Source organism: Astyanax mexicanus, chromosome 6, assembly GCF_023375975.1.
Source record: "Astyanax mexicanus isolate ESR-SI-001 chromosome 6, AstMex3_surface, whole genome shotgun sequence".
Taxonomy (NCBI): domain Eukaryota; kingdom Metazoa; phylum Chordata; class Actinopteri; order Characiformes; family Acestrorhamphidae; genus Astyanax; species Astyanax mexicanus.
The window spans coordinates 53,336,790-53,357,754 of record NC_064413.1 but is presented as its reverse complement, the minus strand read 5'-3'; the positions used below and the strand labels follow the sequence as shown (position 1 = coordinate 53,357,754).

Sequence of the window (20,965 nt, the reverse complement as noted above, 5' to 3'; positions counted from 1 at the left end):
AATGTTATTTTATTCTTTATTCTGTTTATTGCTGAGCTAAAAGACAGTGTGTCTATGTGCACCTATAGGAATGGACTCTGACTGTTGACTGTTGTCAGGATTTTAATCAGTCAGTGGAACTCCTGTGTTTTCCAACACCAAAATATATAGAAACACGCCAGCAATGTATCTGAACACACCTCTCTTCCAGACCACCACACCCATCAGTGTAGATATATTACTAAACTCTAAACGATGCTATTTTAACGGCACGGGCACAAGGCGAGAAAATAGGCTGTTGTCGGGGTGTAAGATAGCAAATGCTATCATTTTAATGATATTTATTGTTAAACGCTATACAATATGTCGCTTTAGAGGGCATTTTAATGTCCCCCTACACCAAAAATCACCATCTCATGGTACCAGTGCATGTTTGGCATATGAACACAGGATAAATCAGGGCGAAGCTCAGCACACATGCTGGATTATTACCAAACATGACAAAAAGAAGCATCTTCAGTATTTAAATATACAGTACAGGCCAAAAGTTTGGACACACCTTCTCTTTTTCAATGCGTTTTCTTCATTTTACATTGTAGATTCTCACTGAAGCATCAAAACTATGAATGAACACATGTGGAGTTTTATGTACTTAACAATAAATGAGCTGAACCTCCACAGTCACCGGACCTGAACCCAATCCAGATGGTTTGGGGTGAGCTGGAGCACAGAGTGAAGAAGGCAAAGGAGCAACAAGTGCTAATAAACACCTCTGGGAACTCCTTCCTTCAAGACTGCTGGAAAACTTTTCATTTCAGGTGACCACCTCTTTGGGAAGCTCATTGAGAGAATGATGCCAAGAGTGTGCAAAGCAGTAATCAGAGCAAAGGGGGGCTATTTTGAAGAAACTAGAATATAAAACATGTTTTTTTTTTTAGTTATTTCACTTTTTTTTTGTTAAGTACATAAAACTCCACATGTCCTGTAGGCCTGTCACAATAACTACATTATCGACGTATCGTTCAACAAATGGACATGACCTCAATCATTATAATAATTGTGATATCGCCCTTTGTGTTTGCACTTACAAAATGCACATACATATATTGTGACTGTGGGCATGGCTACACATTTATTAGGAACAATGCCCTTTATTAACACCCAAAACAAACTTAAAGAAACATTTAAACGATCCAGTGCGCCTCTAGTTTTTTTGTTTTAGTTTCTCTTAGGCTCTTAGTTATTGCCTCAGTCTTCCTCTCACCATCATCGTATCTCTCGAGTAAAGGCTGAGGCAGGGTCTTTATGCTGGTCCAACGCGTGCCAGCTGGGACAGACCGGGGCTGCAAGTCCCCTGCCTCCACACTTTGTGCTAAAAACGTGCAAAAGGCATGTACTAATTCTCTTAATTAATCATGGGTGTGGTTAATTTTGGGCATAACTTGAAATAAACCAATCAGCGTGTCAGTTGCCATCCCCTTTAAGAGGTAGGTGTGCTCTGACGCGCTTTGGCATCAAAACAAACTTAAAAAAACATAGTAACGGCCCAGTGCGCCTCTAGTTGCTTAACTTTAGTGTCTCTTAGGTTCGTATTGCCTCAGTCTTCCTCTCACCATCAGCGTTTCTCTCGAGTAAAGGTTGAGGCAGGGTCTTTATGCTGGTTCAACGCGTGCCAGCTGGGACAGACCGGGGCTGCAGGTCCTCTACCTCCACACTTTGCAATGTGTTTGTATACATAGTCCACTAGGAGTGTCACGATTCTCTAAATCCTAAAAAATAAATTTTATTTCCGATATTAGGGATTCGATTCGACTCTCGATTTTCTTTTTTCTTTTTTTTTTACAGCAGAGAGGCCTATGCCAGTTTTAGATTAGTCTATGGTCAGTCATTGGTTTGATTAATCAAATTTACAATATCTTATTTCAAAAGGTGGGCTTGATATAAGTGATGCAAAGTGATACAAGTGATCTGTAATACACCACATTAGGCACTAATGGTCACATTTAAATAGTTTAATTAAGATATATATGTAATGCTATCTAGTGGCTTTTTTGGGTAGCAGCAGTGTGCACTATTAAAACAGCAATGTGCAACATAACAAAATAAATAATAAAAAAATACAGGAACAGTCATGTACAAAACAATAGAACAATTAGAGCCTTAACAAACTGAACTCTATCCTACTCTAACAGTTAAACATGAAAAATAAGACTCGGTCCCTGAGAATGAGAAGTTTTTTTCTTTAATAAAGATATATTATTAACTTTATCTGAGAGAAAGATGCTCCTTAAGGTACCAAAACTATTAACATATTTGAGGCTAGACAAAACAACTGTTATTTTTTATATTTTAAAGTTTTTATTTAAGAAGATGAGAATTTCCACATTCTCTGGAGAAAGAGCTGCTCTTTCAGCTACAGTGTGCTGAACCATTTGCACCATTAGCTAAGCAGGAGAGATCATCGATCATCTTTTTAACTTCGAGGCTCGAGACCATGACATCATTTCGATCGATTTCGATAAAATATTGAAATTGTGACACCCCTATAGTACACACTAAAGAACCTACTATAAATGACTTTTCATCAAGCTGGAACTTTTCAGTTTCAAAAATAGGGTTCATTCATTTGTTACAATATTATGTTACTCTTTTATTAGTGCCAAATTAGAGGTCTAAAAATGAACAACAATATCGTTGATCGCAATAATTTCTGGGACAAAATATCATATATATATATGTTTGCAAAAAATTTTTATCATGACAGGCCTATCCACATGTGTTCATTCATAGTTCTGACGCCTTCCGTGAGAATCTACAATGTAAACAGTCATGAAAATTAAGAAAACGCAATGAAAAAGAGAAGGTGTGTCCAAACTTTTGGCCTGTAGTGTCCTCTGATCCTTCTGTCTAAGCTGCTGCAGACTGGTGGGAGGGATAGATCAGGGTGGGGGAGGGTGGGCTCAGTGTTGTCTAACTCACCCCACTGTGGGTCACTAGAGTCAGAGAGAGCTTCTGGTCCAGACTGGAACTCACCTTAGACTTAGCTGAATCACTAGTGGGTGAATCTGTGGAGAAAAAGAGAGAGAAAGAGAGCGTGAGGAAGTGAACAAAACCAACAGCAGATTAAAAATTAGATATTTATTCTTCACACAGAGAGTCGAGACATGTTCATGAGTAGAGACAGCGATGGAGAGATAAATACCACCATGAGGATGCACTGTGCATGACGAGTTTGGCGAACAGCAGAAGAAGAAAAGAGATGGAGAGAAAACGCATGCAGATGAATGAGTGAGCGCTACAGCACAGCGTGTTACACTCAGGTCCACATCCACCAGCAGGTGGCGACCTTTCCTCCCCCCCAAACTATGACATATACTGTAGTTGAAATACAGAGCAGAGCAGAGGTCAAGAGAAACCTTCATTTATATGATTTCCAGTCAAAACAGACCTAAAATACAAGTAATACAAGTTTACCTTTACCTCATCAACTTAGCATCTGTTAAACATGGTGGTGGACGTGTCATGAAATCTGCAGGTTCTGCAAATCTCACCTCTTTTGTTGCAATGTTCATATTTTTATGAAATATCTACCAGACTTGAATCATATCAGCCCAATATTGTTTATTTTACTTTTTTATATACTGAAAGGACATTAATAATATTATAACAGTCATTGATTTCTGGAGACATGTACTCAATTTTTGCTATTCTAATTATACATTTAACTCAGCAGTGCAATTATAGTCAGAAATGTACCTCATTATTGCTATTCTCATCATAAATTTACTTCAGCAGTGAAGTATTCAAATTTTATTAATTTGTATTATTATTTTATTATAGCGGTCACTGATTTCTGGAGAACTGTACTCTTTTATTGCTATTCCTATCATACATTTACTTCAGCAGTGCAATTTTAGTCAAAATTGTAACTCATTGTTGCTATTCTCATCATAAATGTACTTCAGCAGTGCAATTTTAGTAAAAAATGTACCTCATTATTGCTATTCTTATCATAAATTTACTTCAGCAGTGCAATTTTAGTAAAAAATTTACCTCATTATTGCTATTCTAATCATACATTTACTTCAGCAGTGCAATTTTAGTCAAAATTGTAACTCATTGTTGCTATTCTCATCATAAATGTACTTCAGCAGTGCAATTTTAGTAAAAAATGTACCTCATTATTGCTATTCTAATCATACATTTACTTCAGCAGTGCAATTTTAGTCAAATTGTAACTCATTGTTGTTATTCTCATCATAAATTTACTTCAGCTGTGCCATTTTAGTCAAAAAATGTACCTCACTATTGCTATTCTAATCATACATTTACTTCAGCTGTGCCATTTTAGTCAAGCTGTGCCAAGAATTTCCCCCCGGGGATCAATAAAGTATCTATCTATCTAAAAATGTACCTCATTATCGCTATTCTTATCATAAATTTACTTCAGCAGTGCAATTTTAGTAAAAAATGTACCTCATTATTGCTATTCTCATCATAAAGTGCAATTTTAGTCAAACATTTCACTTATTGTTGATATACTAATCATAAACTTACTTCACCAATGCAATTCTAGTAAAAAAAAAAATGTAGTTCCAATTACCATCGCAATTGGAGCTGAACTGAAATCAACAATCCATTACCTACTTTTACAATTACAATATTTTAAACTTAAAAATGTATTGAACACTAAGCGTGTTAAAACCTCAGCAGAAAAAAAAAACATAAAATATTGTTTTGTAAACATGTATTGATCCTTTTACATATCCAGACAAACACAAACAGTGTTTATTTGCCTTTTTTGACAAAATTCCTGCAGGTATGTAACAGTATTAGACATTATTTTGATGTAACATTTTTGTCATCTGACATCATGACCAACATTTACCCTAAAATTAATGTCTATTGAAAGTATTGCTAATTGTAGTCTATATAACTGAACAGCAAAATAAGACAATAGAGAACTTTATGGCTGTTTTGACTAGAAACTACACATATGAAGGATCATTTCTGACATTGGCAACATATTTATCTCAATATTGCTACTCTAATCATAAATTTACTTCAGCTGTACAATTTTAAAAATCTACCTTCATATTGCTATTCAAATCTAACATTTACATTAGCAGTGCTATTTTAGTCATACATTTATCTCTGTATAAGCTATTCTTATCATAAATTTACTTCAGCAGTGCAATTGTAGTCATACATTTATCTCCGTATAAGCTATTCTAATCATAGACTTACTTCAGCAGTTCAATTTTAGTCAGAAATGTACCTCTGTGTTGCTATTTTAATCTTATATATTTACTTCAGCAGTGCAATATTAGTCTCTTCTGTCCACTAATAGAATTCTACATGGACTAGATAGAGTTTTAGGTTTCTTTACCAGCTTCTGTATGGTTGTCCTTTTTTTCTCTGCATCTTTGAAATATTGTTTTGAACTTACTTTTAACTTACTATTTTTGACACTTAATTACTGACTTACTTCTTCACTATTGAAGTGGATCATCTTCTATCTAATCTCCTGAACAATAAGGAGCTTTATGGCTGTTTTGACCAGAAACTACACAAATGAAGGATCATCTCTGACTTTAGCAATAGAACTGTATATTCAGACAGAAATGAACAGAAACAAAGAAACAGGTTATAGTAAGAAATTGAGCCAGTCTTTCATGCTAGAGCCTGGAAGCTCTGATGAAAGCAGAGGAGGTTAAATCATGGTACTGAGTGTAGCTGTAGAGACAAACGACACGTCACAACACACAGTGAGAACCAATGAGATGGAGCTGATCATGCAGTGTCACTGTGGGATTCACTACATATCGCCGGAACATGTAGTCTAAGTTAGAACCAGAATAAAAGCACTAAATTACCTCAAAAAGAAAATAATAAGGAACATATGGAATAAAAAATAATAATTCACTTTAAGAGAAAGAAAACCTGACAAAAATCCAGAAAAAAAACTGTAGCGAGACTTCGGGTTTAGTCACATGAGGTGAGTAATTAAATAAATTGCAATTTTAGTCATACATTTATCTCAGTATATGCTATTCTAATTTTAGATTTACTTCAGAAGTGCAGTTTAATCAGACATTTACCTCCCTACTGCTATTCTGTTTTTAGTAAATGTACCTCCCTAATGGTATTCTAATTATACACTTTCTTCAGAAGTGCAATTTTAGTCAGAAACCCAACTCCACATTGCTATTCTAATCATAAATCTACTTCAGCAGAGCAATTTTAGTCAGAAATCTACCTCCACATTGCTATTCTAATCATTAATTCACTTCACCAGAGCAATTTTAGTCATAAATCTACCTCCACATTGCTATTCTAATCATTAATTCACTTCACCAGAGCAATTTTAGTCAGAAATCTACCTCCACATTGCTATTCTAATCATTAATTCACTTCACCAGAGCAATTTTAGTCAGAAATCTACCTCCACATTGCTATTCTAATCATTAATTCACTTCACCAGAGCAATTTTAGTCATAAATGTACCTCTATATTGCTATTCTAATCTTATATTTTCTTCAGCAGAGCAATTTTAGTCAGAAATGTATATCTGGATTGCTATTCTAATCATACATTTACATCAGCAGTGCAAACAAGCTAAATTAGCAAGCTAACTTAAACATGCCGTTGGTCAGCTCTTCCTACCGGCTCTCTCCTGCATTGTAAACAGCAGCTATCAGATATGCAACTATTTACTTTATTTCAGTAATTGAGTTAAAAATGTGAAACTCATATATTATATAAAGATGTATTAAACACAGAGTGATCTATTTTAAGCATTTATTTCTTTTATTGTTGATTATATGATTATGACTTACAGACAATAAAAACCCAAAAATGAGTGTCTCAGAAAATGTAAATATTATATAAGACCAGTTGGTACTTTTGGCAGTGTGGGCAGTGTGCCAAATCCTGCTGGAAAATGAAATATGCATCTACAAAAACGTCTAAAAAAGAAAACACTGCAGTGTTTTTTTCCGCAAATACTTACAGAACTTCATGCTTCCCTCATCTTAAAACTTTTATGGAGATGTGGATTTCATTTTCCAGCAGGACTTGGCACACACTGCTAAAAGTACCAATTGGTCTTATATAATATTTTCATTTTCTGAGATGTGGATTTTTAGGTTTTCATCAACAATCATCAACAATAAAGGAAATAAACGTATAGTAACTTTTCAATGATATTGTAATATTTTGAGATGTACTAGTATATTATAAGCTTTGCGGCTGTTTTTACGGCTGTTTTTACGATATTTTACAGTATTTAAAAGCACCGGTTCTCCTCTACACTGCAGTCTCGTTTAAGTGTGGTGTAATGTGCATTCCTGACGACAGTGGGACAGTAAGACAGACAGAGATGAGCAGATTGTGGAGTGTGGAGAGTGATGAGTGAACCGAGAGAAGACATGGCAGGGTGTTGAGAGTGGTGGGGGTCAGAGAGGGGCTATAGCTACCGAAGAAAAAAAAATAATAATAATAATAATAAAAAATAAAAAAAAAACAGCACTAAACTCTACAGAGAGATAGAACAGAAAAAAAAAATACTAATAAATAAATAAATAAATAAATAAAACGGCAGCAAGGAAAAGCCCAGGAAACTTAACCCACTGCTGTCCTTTTTATTAACCGTCTCTAATTTAGACTTAAATTCTTTAATTTATTCAGTGCTGAGCCGAGCCCCCCTGCACACCCCTCCAGTTCTTTTTTTATTTTGTTTTATTTTTTTTATATCGTGGTGACGGAGATGGCATGAGCGGGTGAAGCCGGTCCAGAGCCGGTTGGCATTACCATGCTGTCTCTCCATCAGGCCAGCGTTCAGAGAGAGAAAGAGAGAGAGAGAGAGAGAGAGAGAGAGAGAAAGAGAGAAAGAGGAGGAAGGAAGGGGCGAGAGACAGCGGGACAGCCTTTGAGACAGCAGCACTGCCCTGTGAGTGAGGTCGGCTCACAAAACCACCCCGTCTCGTCCCCCCGCACTCGTTTTTTTCACGTCTTTCTGTCCCCTTTTTTGCCTCTTGTTTTCTCCCCCTCACAGAAAGCGAGGGTTCCTGCAGATTAGACAGCTACAGTGCGGGCAACAGTCCTCTTTCTTCCTACAGCTCCAGCTGTCCATCACAGACACTATAGAGTCCATCAGTGACATCACGGTGTGATAGACTCCGCCCACCTGGCCTGTGGTCAAGATCAGTATGTGTGAATGCTGGGAAAGGCCTTAGGAGACGCGACACACGGGGGCTAGAGACAGAGGGATCAGAGTTTGGCAAGCTTGCTCTTCACTTTGGCTCAAATCCTGAAGTTTTAATGACGTTCTGTTTATTTTATATTTCCATTTATGGAGCAAATTTTAAATCAAATTAAAGGTCATGCCCAGATATTGCGACAGAGACAGCCCAGCGGAGTTTGGACACAGAGAAAGCAAGAGAAAGACGTGCACTAGGGGACTGGACGGAAGAGACAAAGAGGAAAAAACAAGGAGAGACTACCAAAAGATAACCAAAAAAAAAAAAAAACGACGGGACTAACGCTACGTTCACACAGCAGGTAAAAGAGGCCAAAAACCTGATTTTTGCACCAGATCTGATGTTTATTTTTTATCTTTTCAATGTGACCTATATCTGTCATTTGTCTGAACAGTCCGTGCTGTGTAACTGACAAAAAGCTTCACATGAAGTTTCAGTTTCATCCTTTCCAGAATCATCAATCATAGTAAATTAATAGTGAAGTGATCCAGACTATGAAGAAACACATAAAAAATCATGTAGTAACTTAAAAAAACACTGTTAAACAAACCAACTCTGTAGGCTTGTAGTTTCTGAGGCTGGTATCTCTGATGAGTGCGGTCCTGATGAGTGCCAGTTTCACCATCATAACGTTTTTTTTGATGTTTTTTGCAACTGCACTTGAGGATACTTTCAAAGTTTCTTCTCATAATCTGGATTAGAACATTACTCAAATATTCACTATTCACTGTATACCTGTAACTCTACCTCTTCACTACTTTACTTTAACTGATGCTCTCAAACACTTTATTAAGAGACAAGAAATTCAAGTAATTAACTCTTGATGAGTTCAGCACAGCTGTTAACTGAAATTAGCCTGAATTATAATGTGTATGTATCTGTCATTATCAGTACAGTGATGGGGGCACTCGGAGCTGAACCTAGCATTATGGGATGTAAACAGTGTTTTTTAATAAGCTTCTTGTGCACTTTTTAAGTTATTAATGCCTCGTTTTAAATGTCAGGGCTCTCCGGATTCTAGCAAGGAGGTGTGGAGCTACTTTGAGCTGGATAACGGTGGAAAAAGTGATTTATCAGGGTAAATTATGCCCTGTGTCACCCAGTCTGAAGGGTGTTTGGACAAACTGTTAAAATTTCTGGATCTCTGAACGCTGTGGGAGAACGGAGGTGTGCTATTCATCAAAGATAAGAACTTTTTATCATGTTTTACTTCAACAAAAGTCCATTTTACACCAGAGTTCTCCTTTAAGTCTGAACAGCCAGAACATAATTCATGTGACGTTTACATCAAGAAGGAAAAAAGGCTGTGTGAATAGGAGAAAATGGACAACAGCAGTGAGTGAGGGGTTCAGTGGAACTGATGTCTCTGTTCCAATAATATCAGAAGGCCACTTTAAAGGCAAATAAAATAAAAAGCTTAAAAGTCATTTTAGAATGCAAACCGAAGACATAGGCATGGCAGAATAACTTCTCACAATGATAAGCCCATCAGCAGCCACTAGAACTGCTTGATAGCTCCTGTGATGCTGGAGAAGATGAAACCAAAACTTCACGTGAAGCTCTACTCTTTAGTGCATGAGCATCTAGTTTAGGAAGGTGATCTGTTCAGACTAATATCAGATATGGGTGATATTAAAAAATAGTGGCAAAAATAAACATCTGATTTGAAGTGAAATTTTAATTTGTGCCACTTTTACCTGCTATGTGTGAACACAACATAAAAAGCTAAAACTAAAAGCAAAGGAAAGACAGCAAAATAAAATAAAACACTGAAATAAATCAGCCAGGCAAATTATTTCTGATACAATAGTTTGCCTTTCAAACTCACACAGGCCTCCTGATCGAGCCATAGCACTTTATCTGCTACTCATGGTTAAGAAAATGGTGGGAGAAGCAATCAATCATGTAGTTAAATTAAATTAAATTAATGCATTTAGAAGCTTCTGTACTGCATGTTTTTTATGCTAAGCTACATGCTATACACAGAATTCAAAATGATTAAACTGCTTTTATTAAAAATGCAGATATTAACCCCCGACCCACAGAAGCTCCATCCCAGAGCAGAGGTTACCTGACACTTCCCCTGGAGATGTTCCCGTGCGGCCGATGTTGGTCAGCAGGTGATCAATATTAGGCACAGGCTGAGTCTCCACTGCACTGTCCTGCTGCACGGTGGTCTGAGGGGAAGATGTGAGGAGATTGGGTCAGTATTAATAAGAGAAACAGCAGCAAACAAAATGCACTAAATGACAAAACTGAATCAGGAGTAGAGTGTTTGTGTAGTCTGTGCATGACAGCCTACTTTTAAGGTGGTTATTTTAAATATTACTGTTGTTTCGTAATGCATTAAAATATAGTATTAAAAAATAATTATTATAATAAAAAATCACATTTATTTATTTTCTGGGTTTCCATTAGCTGTAAGCCATAATCATCAGCAATAAAACAAATAAACACGATATTTAATTTTTTGAATATTGCAATTCTGCAACACTGATTTTTGAATTTTCATTGATTTAAATTCAGATCAGCCTAAAAAACTCTGTAGCTTCGCATACTTTTATTCTAATTAATTTTCTTAATTTTCCTTCATATATACATATATATATATATATTTTTTTTTTTAATCATGTTTAAATCAGGTTTTATTCATGCTTTATTCTTATTTTATTTTTTATTTCCAATTAATTGATGTTCTTTTACATGTTTTTAATTTGACTGCTCTTTGTTCTAATCATGTCATTAATCATGGTGATTATTTTCCATTAATCCATTAATGCTTTATTCTTATTTATTTATTTTTTTTTATTGTCATTCTTTTACATGTTTTTTTTTTTTTTTTTTTTTTTTTTACAAATTTTTCATTTGACTTGCCTTTGTATTATAGAATTTGTAAAGCACTTTGAATGACCGTTGTGTATGAAAGGAAGAAAAATGAAAGGGTTGCATAGTGTGCCTTTAAAGTGGAAAACTGTATATGATTTATTATTTATCTATTAGCAACTTCTTTTTCCAACTACACATATAAAAACACATTTAACTTGATTTAAATAAAATACAGCTTCTATATTGTTTCGAGGTTGATTTCGTTTAACAATATGTAAGTTATTAGTTAAAAAGAGGCGGAACAGAACAAAGGCACAAATAAAAAGAAAGAGAGATGGAATAACAGGAAGAAAGAGAGGTGGCAGAGTAAGTTTAATACCCACCACTGGCTCCTCGTCGCCCTCTTCAGTGAAGAACCAATCATACTGTGATACAAACAGCAAAGCAGAGGAGTTACTAGCAATATCAATAATCAATACAGCACTCAGTCAGTCAGTCAGTTATATCAATAAAGCATTATTATAGTCTATATTTAACTATATTTATCATTAGTAGACCATTAAAACCAGGGAAGAAATGTAGAGAAGAGCACAGCTTGTAAATCTTCACCCTCTATCAAATTATCATGCAAATTAAGCTTTAAACTCTATTATATTTCTAGGATTATTACTTTATTAACCCTCCTGTTATGTTATGGGTCAAATTGACCTGTTTTAAAGTTTGAAGATCTAGAAAAAATAGTTTTTCAATATTTTTTTTCACTGAAACTTCTTCCGCTTGCCTTAATTAGTGTAATCAACATATGAATAATATAATAATAAACTTAATTGCAATGTTATGTTTTGATATTATGTAAAACTGTTTGGTTTTATATGTTGTTGTTTTTTTAAGTAATAAAAGAGTGAAACATTAAAAAAAAGTTTAAAGATATGTTTTTTTTTTGTTTGTTTTGAGTGAATTATCCTAATTGACCCATTACCTGTTAGAGGTAAGGAACACCACTGCACTAAGACAAAATAAAATAATTGATAAAATTGATAAAATAATACATTTTATCAATCATAAAATATATAATTTTGATAATATAATAGCAAAGGAGTTAGTAATAAAATATTCACACTGCTTTTTAGTTTTTTTTTTTGTTTTAGACATATTTTGGTTACTTCAGTTTGCATTAGCTATGTAATTAAAAAGTACATTACAATAAAATGCAATCTAAAACAATTTAATTTAAGCAACTATTTATTTTACTGCATGTTTATCAGAGTAACGGATGAAACTGAATCTGATCGTACGTGCTGAATGAGGGTCTCCACTATCTTGTACTGGTCAGGCATGTGTGTGACCATGTGCGTCATGTTGTCGTCAGACGTTCGCACCAGCGTGGGTCCAAACACGATGGCCAGGTTCCTCGGCTCCATCTGAACAGAACAAAACACCCAGAGTGTAAAAACCCACAGTGAAACAGAGCAGAGAGTAACAGCAGTACCAAAACCTTCTTACCTTATTCTTCTCAGAGTTCTCAGCCACGGTCTTCAGATGAGCGGAGAGGAATTTGAGGGTCTCATAGTGGTGGTCCGGCAACTCATGAAGCTGAAACAAAAGAGCAATTCATATTTAAATTAACGAACAAAAACACACTATATGTAGTGCACATTAATACGTTAAAATATAGTTCAATTTGATATAAAAATAATAATTATAGAATTAATTGTTGTTATAAAGCACCTTTCAATTATTCCTTTTTTTCCTAAATTAAAAAATGAATAAATAAAGCTAGTTTAACTTTGGTTTAACTAAAACCAGATTTATTAATGCTTCCTTTTATACATTAAAATTAGTTTGAATATAAAAAACTAAATAAAGAAAGAATATATATATAAAAAAAATGTATGGTGTCTTTTCTTCTTTCTTGTGTATTCTTTCACTTCACACAGATTGAGATCTATTATTCATCAGAACCGACATTTATTAGCCAATCAAACAGCATATTAGCCCCGCCCACTGCACTGGAAAATTTTAAATCTGCACACTGAACTAAAGCATGGTACCATCCCAGCTAACGTGGCAGAGAAAACCCCTTTTCCCATCATGTTATGAGTTTTTTTTTACTGATTAGAAATAATTAGTGAATTTATAGATATATATATGTAAATATACAGCTCTGGAAAAAAATAAGAGAGCACTTAAAAATGATGAGTTTCTTTGATTTTACCAAATTGAAAACCTCTGGAATATAATCAAGAGGAAGATGGATGATCACAAGCCATCAAACCACCAAACTGAACTTCTTGCATTTCTGCACCAGGAGTAAAGCAGCATAAAGTTATCCAAAAGCAGTGTGTAAGACTGGTGGAGGAGAACATGATGCCAAGATGCATGATGAAAACTGTGATTAAAAACCACCAGGGTTATTCCAACAAATATTGATTTCTGACCTCTTAAAACTCTTTATGAATATGAACTTGTTTTCTTTGCATTATTTGAGGTCTGAAAGCTCTGCATCTTTTTTGTTATTTCAGTCATTTCTCATTTTCTGTAAATAAATGCTCTAAATAACAATATTTTTATTTGGAATTTGGGAGAAATGTTGTCTGTAGTTTAAAGAATAAAACAACAATGTTCATTTTACTCAAACATAAACCTATAAATAGCAAAATCAGAGAAACTGATTCAGAAACTGAAGTGCTCTCTACATTTTTTCAATGCTGTATATTAAAATGTGTATAGAATAATAATTAAAAAAACGATAGAAGTTGAGTTATATGAAATAAAAATAAGACAAAATACAAATACAAATGTTTGATTTTTATATATTAATTTATGAATTAATGTATTGTTATTTTTTATTTAATTCTATTTTTGAATGCATTACAGGCAGAAAATAGCATTATTATATTTTTTTCACTACAACATTTCAAGCAGCCTAAATCACCTATTATATATATGTAATATTTTACTACAATTTTTTTATTATATTATTTATGAAATTTAACAGAGTATTAAAATGCCCTGACTGATATTGCAGTGTTTTTACTCACCAGCCTCTTCAGCACCTTCAGTCGCTCCACTGGATCCTCGGTTCTGTTGGCGTCAATGAAGTCGGAGTACTTTTCTACAGAGTAACAGAACACACACCCAATCAGAGACTGATTCAGAGTAACTGCAGGTAAAGACCAGTAGGTGGCAGACTAAACCCACTGTACTCACAGCTCCTTCAGGCCTTTATTACACTATACTACCAAACAACAGTGACCTACAGTTCACTACAGTATCTGTGAATAATAAGAGTATAGTGTGATGAAGGTTTTTAGGTGAAGAATTCACATCTTTATCAATCTTCACTGTATTTTCACAGTTTGTATATTAACAGAAAAAAGACAAAAAGAAGGCATTATTAATGTCTTGCTCTTTGTTTAATTAAGTCTGAATTATTTACTCACTACACTTTAAGATTTATTGATTACCTTGTTTATTAGAATATCCCATTACGTTTTCAAAATGCAAAAAATCATTATAATTATATAATTATGAGGGATGAATCCGTACCAAATGTATTCAACCTTACAAGTATGTGTATTTTTGTATTTGCCAATACCATAACTATTTAAAATGAAGCATTTAGGAGCATTATTTATTAGTGTAAAAGTATAGTTATTAGTGTAAAGTAGTATATCATCACTGTCCAATGAAAAACAGTAGGGGTGTGACGAGACACTAATATCCCGAGAAGAGACGAGACACGATATTGGGTTCACGAAAACGAGACGAGACGAGATTTAAAAATAATATTTTAAAGAAAACGTCAAAAATGAAAAATGGCTTGAAAACTAGAGTTTAATTTGACAAAATTAAAAAATCAAAATCAAAACACAAACTTAACAGACTGGTTTCTCTCACACATTGATTCTATAAGAAATAGAAATAAGAATAAAAAATAAAAAATACAAATAAAACTTTTCTATGTCTTATATAGTGCAAACAATAAGTGCAAACTACAACCAGTCATATTAAGACTATGGTTTGTGTTTTTTCTCCTAAATCTCTTGTAATTTAACTATTCATAACCATAACCAGTCATATTAAGACTATGCTTGAAGTGAAACAGAGACAGAACATGTTTTTAAATACAGTACAGAGTTAAGGGATTAGTACAGCTGCCTATGAAACAGTCAGGTGTAGGATTTACTTACAGTATTTATATATGGTTTGTATCTTGTTGGTCACTCTGTTACCGTTTATTGTTTCCACTGGAGCCAAAATGCAGCCAGACTTACAACTTAAAAGTAGCAGAAGCATCTTCTATACAAATACCCGAATTTTCCTCTTCTGCTGAGAGCTGCTCTCACTGCTCAGCCACCACACACTATCGCTATCGCTACTGGGTTGCCAGATCCCTCTTAAAAAGTCCACACTTAACTGTTTTTTTGCCCCGCGAGACTAAAAAACAGGTATCTCCAGAACAGCAACTTTACATGAGAGAGATAAAACCTTCTTAACTTATAAAAAAATGATTGGTCCCATCTTCAAGAAATGTTGACACAGTGTGATTTATTTTTACTTAACTTTTTCAAACCAGCATATTTTTAAGAAATTAGGAAAAATAGACTAACTGTGGTCTCTCTCAGACTCCGGCTGCTGATGCTAAAGCAGTATATGTAACTGGTGATTTTCAGGTTTACTGACGCTTACCGTTGGTGAAGAGTGGCTCTGGAAGCTTCCGGAAGAAGGACTTCAGTAAGCTGCTGATCACATTCAGATCCTTCCATTTCTGTTAAAGAAAATAGAAATGGGGTCATAACTCAAGATCGATATTGGATAAGAGCTGTCCAATCATAATCCTTGCTAAATTAATCAAGAAGATCAATTTCAACCCATTATTTTAATCATACTCATAATCTCCAAAAAAACAGCTGCAGCCAGAAGACAGTGTTAGATTGCAATGATTTTCAAAAGGAAGTTTTTTTTACACAGTTCCTGCAGATTCCATTTTTGCATTTCATTTGTAAATCAAGGGATCAGAGTCTGGAGGAAGAGTGGAGAGACACACAGTCCAAACTGCTCGAGGTCTAGTGTGAAGTTTCCACCAATCAGTGATGGTTTGGAGAGACATGTCATCTGCTGGTGTTGATCCACTGTGTTTTATTATCAAGTCTAAAGTCAAAATCTTACAGCACTTCATGCTTCTTCCCTCTGCCACTGACAACTTTTATGTAGATGCAGATTTCATTTTCCAGCAGGACTGGAACACACTGCCAAAAGTACCAATTGGTATTATTATTCAATAATATTCTCTTTTTTTGAGACACTGCTTTTTGGGTTTTCAATGGCTGTAAGCCATTATTATCAACAATAAAAGAAATAAACGATGATAAAAATAGATCACTTTGTGTTTAATACATCTATATAATATATGAGCTTCACATTTTGAACTGAATTAATGAGTAGGGCAACTAAACCCCCTGTTTTTTTTTGAGCTGACTCCATCCTCAGCTCAAATTTGAAAAAGGCTATAAAAATGTGTGAGGGGTAGTTTAGGGGGGGGGCACTGGGTGATGTATGGGTTTAGAGGCGGGGCAGGAGGGAGAGCTGATTGCGGAAGTTACCACAGTAAAAGTGTTTTTTAAAGGTTAGGAAATGTTTATACATTTATAAAGCAGGACTGGTATATTTCATTACTTTAAAGGAACACATTTCAGCTATTATTCCTTATTATTGAGCTCAGTGTGTGTTATTATGAGTGTTTATGAGATCACTCACGTCCTCCTCCACATCGATGTCTCCCACGCCCTTATTCAGCTCCTCCTGCATGCTGGAGATGGCTGCGTTGTTTCCCGGCACTCTGTAGATACCTGTGTACTCCAGCCCCCTCTCCTCCACCAGCTTACAGCACACCTCCACGATCAGAGGAACAAACTAACACACACACACACACACACACACACACAGTCATATATACATGAACAGTAAACAGCTGCTGCACTTTACACAGACAAATATAAACCCATAATCAGCAATAAGGAAAAGAGAACTATTAGGCTTTTATCTAAACTACACACACACACACACACACACACACACACACTGTATAGGCTCTCTGTGTGTTATCAGTGTTCAAACACAACGAGCAAACACACTTTCACCAAACAGCCGGTGAGAGAATGCCTTATTAAATAAAACAGAGAGGAATCCGTCAGCTATAGCTTTAGAACTACTCTTAATGAATGAGCCCATTCATCACAGGCTGAACTACAGTACCTGCAGCCCATGACCACTAGGTGGCAGACTAGACAACTAAGGGTATTGTTTTGTGTTCTTTATTTTATTTTTATTTTTTTTAATTATATTAACCATACCATTAAAAAGTTTGGACAGGACACACCTCTTCTCATTTAATGTGTTTTTCTGTTTATAATTTTTTTTTACATTGTAAATTTAATATTGAAGACTATATTAAAGATATACAGGAACACATGTTTAATTATTTTGTTAAACACACCAGAATATATTTTATACTTTAAATTCGTCTAAGTAGCACACTTATCTTTGAGGACAGATCTGCACACTCTTGGTATTTTAATCTCAGTGTCACCTGGAATAGGGGGGTAGTGCACTAGAGTAATCCTATAAATTTTGTTCTTAATGGCTTAATTTTCCCCCCTTATATTACTTTTACTTTTATACTTTAAGTAGTTTTGAAAGCAGTACTTTTACACCACTTTTACTTAAAGAGTAGAAAGCTTGAGTTGATACTTATTTAACTTCTATTGAAGTATTGATTTAAAATTGTATTATTTTAGTATCTATACTTCTACCTATAGAGTAATGCATGGATACACTTTTTTTTACTACTTATAATTGTCCATGTGAACAGATTATCAATGTGTGTGGCATGTAAGTGTACAAAATTGTGTTATAAACCTGTCATTTTACACAGTGCAGATTAAGTTATCTAGAGAGTTTCTTAATGAAATCTTAAGAAAACACTATAGTTAACTTTTAGGTACTGGAAACCACGTCTAAATTAATTAAAAATATATACAAATAAGAAAAATAGCTGAATTGCATGGTAAATTTGACACCATTATTTTAATATAGCCAATATACCAATAATATACCAATATAGCGTATCACATATCTATCATCGTCTAATGCCTGTAATATATGTCACGCAGCCTTGTTCTCCTTCCACACTACCGGACTCCATTTCTCAGAATTCCGCTGGTTATGACATCAATAATAACCTTTCACCTTCACCCAATCGCGTTACGCTCCGACGCTCTGATTCACCTGTATTCTGAATTACTTCCGGTTCATTCTTGTCTAGCTCCTGTATTTAAGGCATCCGTTTGTAAACAAACACCGCGAGGTATTGTCGACTCATGTTGCGTACTAAGCGTTTTCCTATGTTCTGTTTTTGCTTTCTCGTTACGACCCTGTTTTCGGATTATCGGTTTATGTCTTTTGTTTTGCCCTTATTGGATTTGTTGTAAGGTTGGACTGTTTCTCGGTTTCAAACTCGGACAGTGTTTTTGACTACATCTTCTGGTATCGGTGAGACCGCTGTTTGCCTGGCTTTTCTGTTAGCAGTATCTGTTAGCTTGCCTGCTAATAAACCTGTTTGTACTTTTAACTCGGCTCGCGTCACTCCTCTCTACCTGGCGTCACAATATATAAATGTTACCAATGTAAAAAAAATAATGAAAAGAACAGGTCAGTTGTCTCTGCATTAATGGCAGCAGCAGCAGCAGCAGCAGGTAAAGTTGTTTTCTGTGGTCTTACTCTGTTGGTATGAGCAGGAGGGCAGTCATCCAGTCTGACTCCGAACGTTACACCAGGAGAGGCCTTCTTCTCAAACGGCTTCCTCATCAGCCCCGGGATCCCCTTCCTCCTCTTATCCTTGGGTGGGCTAGACTCATCTAAACACAAACGCCACCATTTAACAACAGAATAATGAATTAATGCATTAATGATACAGGTTGCAATATAAAATAAGTGTTGCCACTGTAAGATGGGACATGATACAATAAGAAAATTGAATTTTTTGCACTTTAACCCCTTAACGCCTGTTGTTGCAAATATGCGACTAACCGTTTGATTCAATCAACCTGCCAAGATAGCGCCTGCATTCCCCCAATGCCTGTTAGTGCATATTCGCCACGGACCTAGGAACCTTTGACAATTTACAATTCAAATGAATCTAGAATTCAAATTAATGAAATGTTTCCTGTAATATTTGTGTATATTGTGTCGGTGACAGTAATTGGTGTTATTTATTATTGAATGCCTGCTGTTGGGTGCATAAATAAAACATTGATTTTTCACTGTTATATTACTCTGTTATTGTTATCTTAGTATGGACCATTATGTCTGCTGTAGCAAATTTGCAACATACCAAAATTTCTATTTATTTTTGTGCAAAAGTGAAATTAATAATCTCAACAATATTTACTATCTACTTAAAGGTAAAACACACATGAAACATTTTTTCATATACAGCTACATTAATTCAGGCGTTAAGGGGTTAAGGCACACTTAAAATCCTTTAATTTTCCCAAAAATTAATATTGCGCCTTATGAATGAATTTTACTACAGTTACTACATTACAGTTTGTAAGGTTCAGTGAAGTTTCTCCAGCACCAAGGCTGGAGCAGTATTAGCATTAGCTGGTAACCGCAGCGCTAGCTCTTTCACCATTCAGAGGTAGGTAAAACGGACTGTAGTCTGCATGTTTTTCAAGCTACATGAGAAAAAAAAACTAGCTGATAACTGATAGCCTAACAAAACACTCAGGGTTCTCAAGTTTACTAGAACTAAGTGCTGCTAACTATAGTTTTTCAAAAATATTGGAAATGTAAGTTTACTATAAAATAACGGAAGATCTTTACGCACCCAAATAAACAGTTTTCATGAAAGAGATGTGTAGATTAACATCCAGCAATCGTTTGACTTTAAAAGAAAATGTTATTTATTTTTTTTTTTTATAAGAATTACAGTTTTGTTTACTTGGTGTACCAAGGCTGGAGCAGTATTAACATTAGCTGCTAACTAACTGCAGTGCTAGCTCTTTTGTGGTACAGAGGAGAGTAAATTGGACTGTAGTCTGTGCGTTTACCACAAACTGCTAGTTGATAGCGCCCTGGGATACCGGAACACTCAGGGTTCCTCAGTGTAGCGCTGTCAGGCAGCATTTACAAGATAGTTCCTCTGATTTTGCTATTTATAGGTTTATGTTTGAGTAAAATGAACATTGTTGTTTTATTCGGACAACATTTCTCCCAAATTCCATACAAAAATATTCTCATTTAGAGCTTTCAGACCTCAAATAATGCAAAGAATTATAGTTGTAACAACATTATCAGAGTATTGAACATATTTTTTGGAAACCTGGTCCAGTGGTGGGTGTTTAGATGTTGGTGTAGAAGGTTCATTTGATACCTTTGTGTATGGTCTTCCTGTCGTACTCTTTGTTGGGGGAGTGGGGGCTCTGGGATTTACTCTCTCCTTTTCCTCCCAGCAGAGTGTGTCTGATACTCAGAGACTGGCGAGAGGCCTTCGGGGACTGCTCCGTCTTACTGCTGGGTGGACTACAACAAAAATACACGTCAAATACACTAAAAAAACAACATTACTCAGGTAAAACCATTTACTCTTAATAAAAGCATGGATAGTGTAACATCTCCTAAAGTGAAGCCACCACAATTCTATCGCTAAAGCTTGCATTTCATGTATGTTCTGATCTGGGCTGAGTCCAAATCCCATTTAAAACATTATTTTTCAGAGCAACAGAGTAAATTGCGCTCTTCTTCTGGTCTTTCGACTGGCTATTAACTGACTATTAACTCAATGAAGGCAGTCTGAGACACTGAGGTTGATCTGGGAGAAGGGGGCGGGGCTA

At 35.2% G+C, this 20,965-nt stretch overlaps 1 protein-coding gene across 6 annotated transcripts in view; it reads right to left on the bottom strand.

Moving 5' to 3' along the window:
* The window catches only part of LOC103034540 (rho GTPase-activating protein 21), a 197,964-nt gene that overhangs the window by 7,021 nt on the left and 169,978 nt on the right, over positions 1-20,965 (bottom strand). For all 6 annotated transcript variants that reach the window (XM_049480866.1, XM_049480865.1, XM_049480861.1 and 3 more), the window contains 10 exons: positions 20,506-20,654; positions 18,849-18,985; positions 16,827-16,982; positions 15,759-15,837; positions 14,108-14,181; positions 12,570-12,659; positions 12,362-12,487; positions 11,450-11,491; positions 10,312-10,417; positions 3,013-3,044 (listed from right to left, as the gene is read on the bottom strand). In XM_049480866.1, coding sequence (XP_049336823.1) covers positions 3,013-3,044; positions 10,312-10,417; positions 11,450-11,491; positions 12,362-12,487; positions 12,570-12,659; positions 14,108-14,181; positions 15,759-15,837; positions 16,827-16,982; positions 18,849-18,985; positions 20,506-20,654 — 991 coding nt within the window. The remainder of the gene's footprint in view (positions 1-3,012; positions 3,045-10,311; positions 10,418-11,449; positions 11,492-12,361; positions 12,488-12,569; positions 12,660-14,107; positions 14,182-15,758; positions 15,838-16,826; positions 16,983-18,848; positions 18,986-20,505; positions 20,655-20,965) is intronic.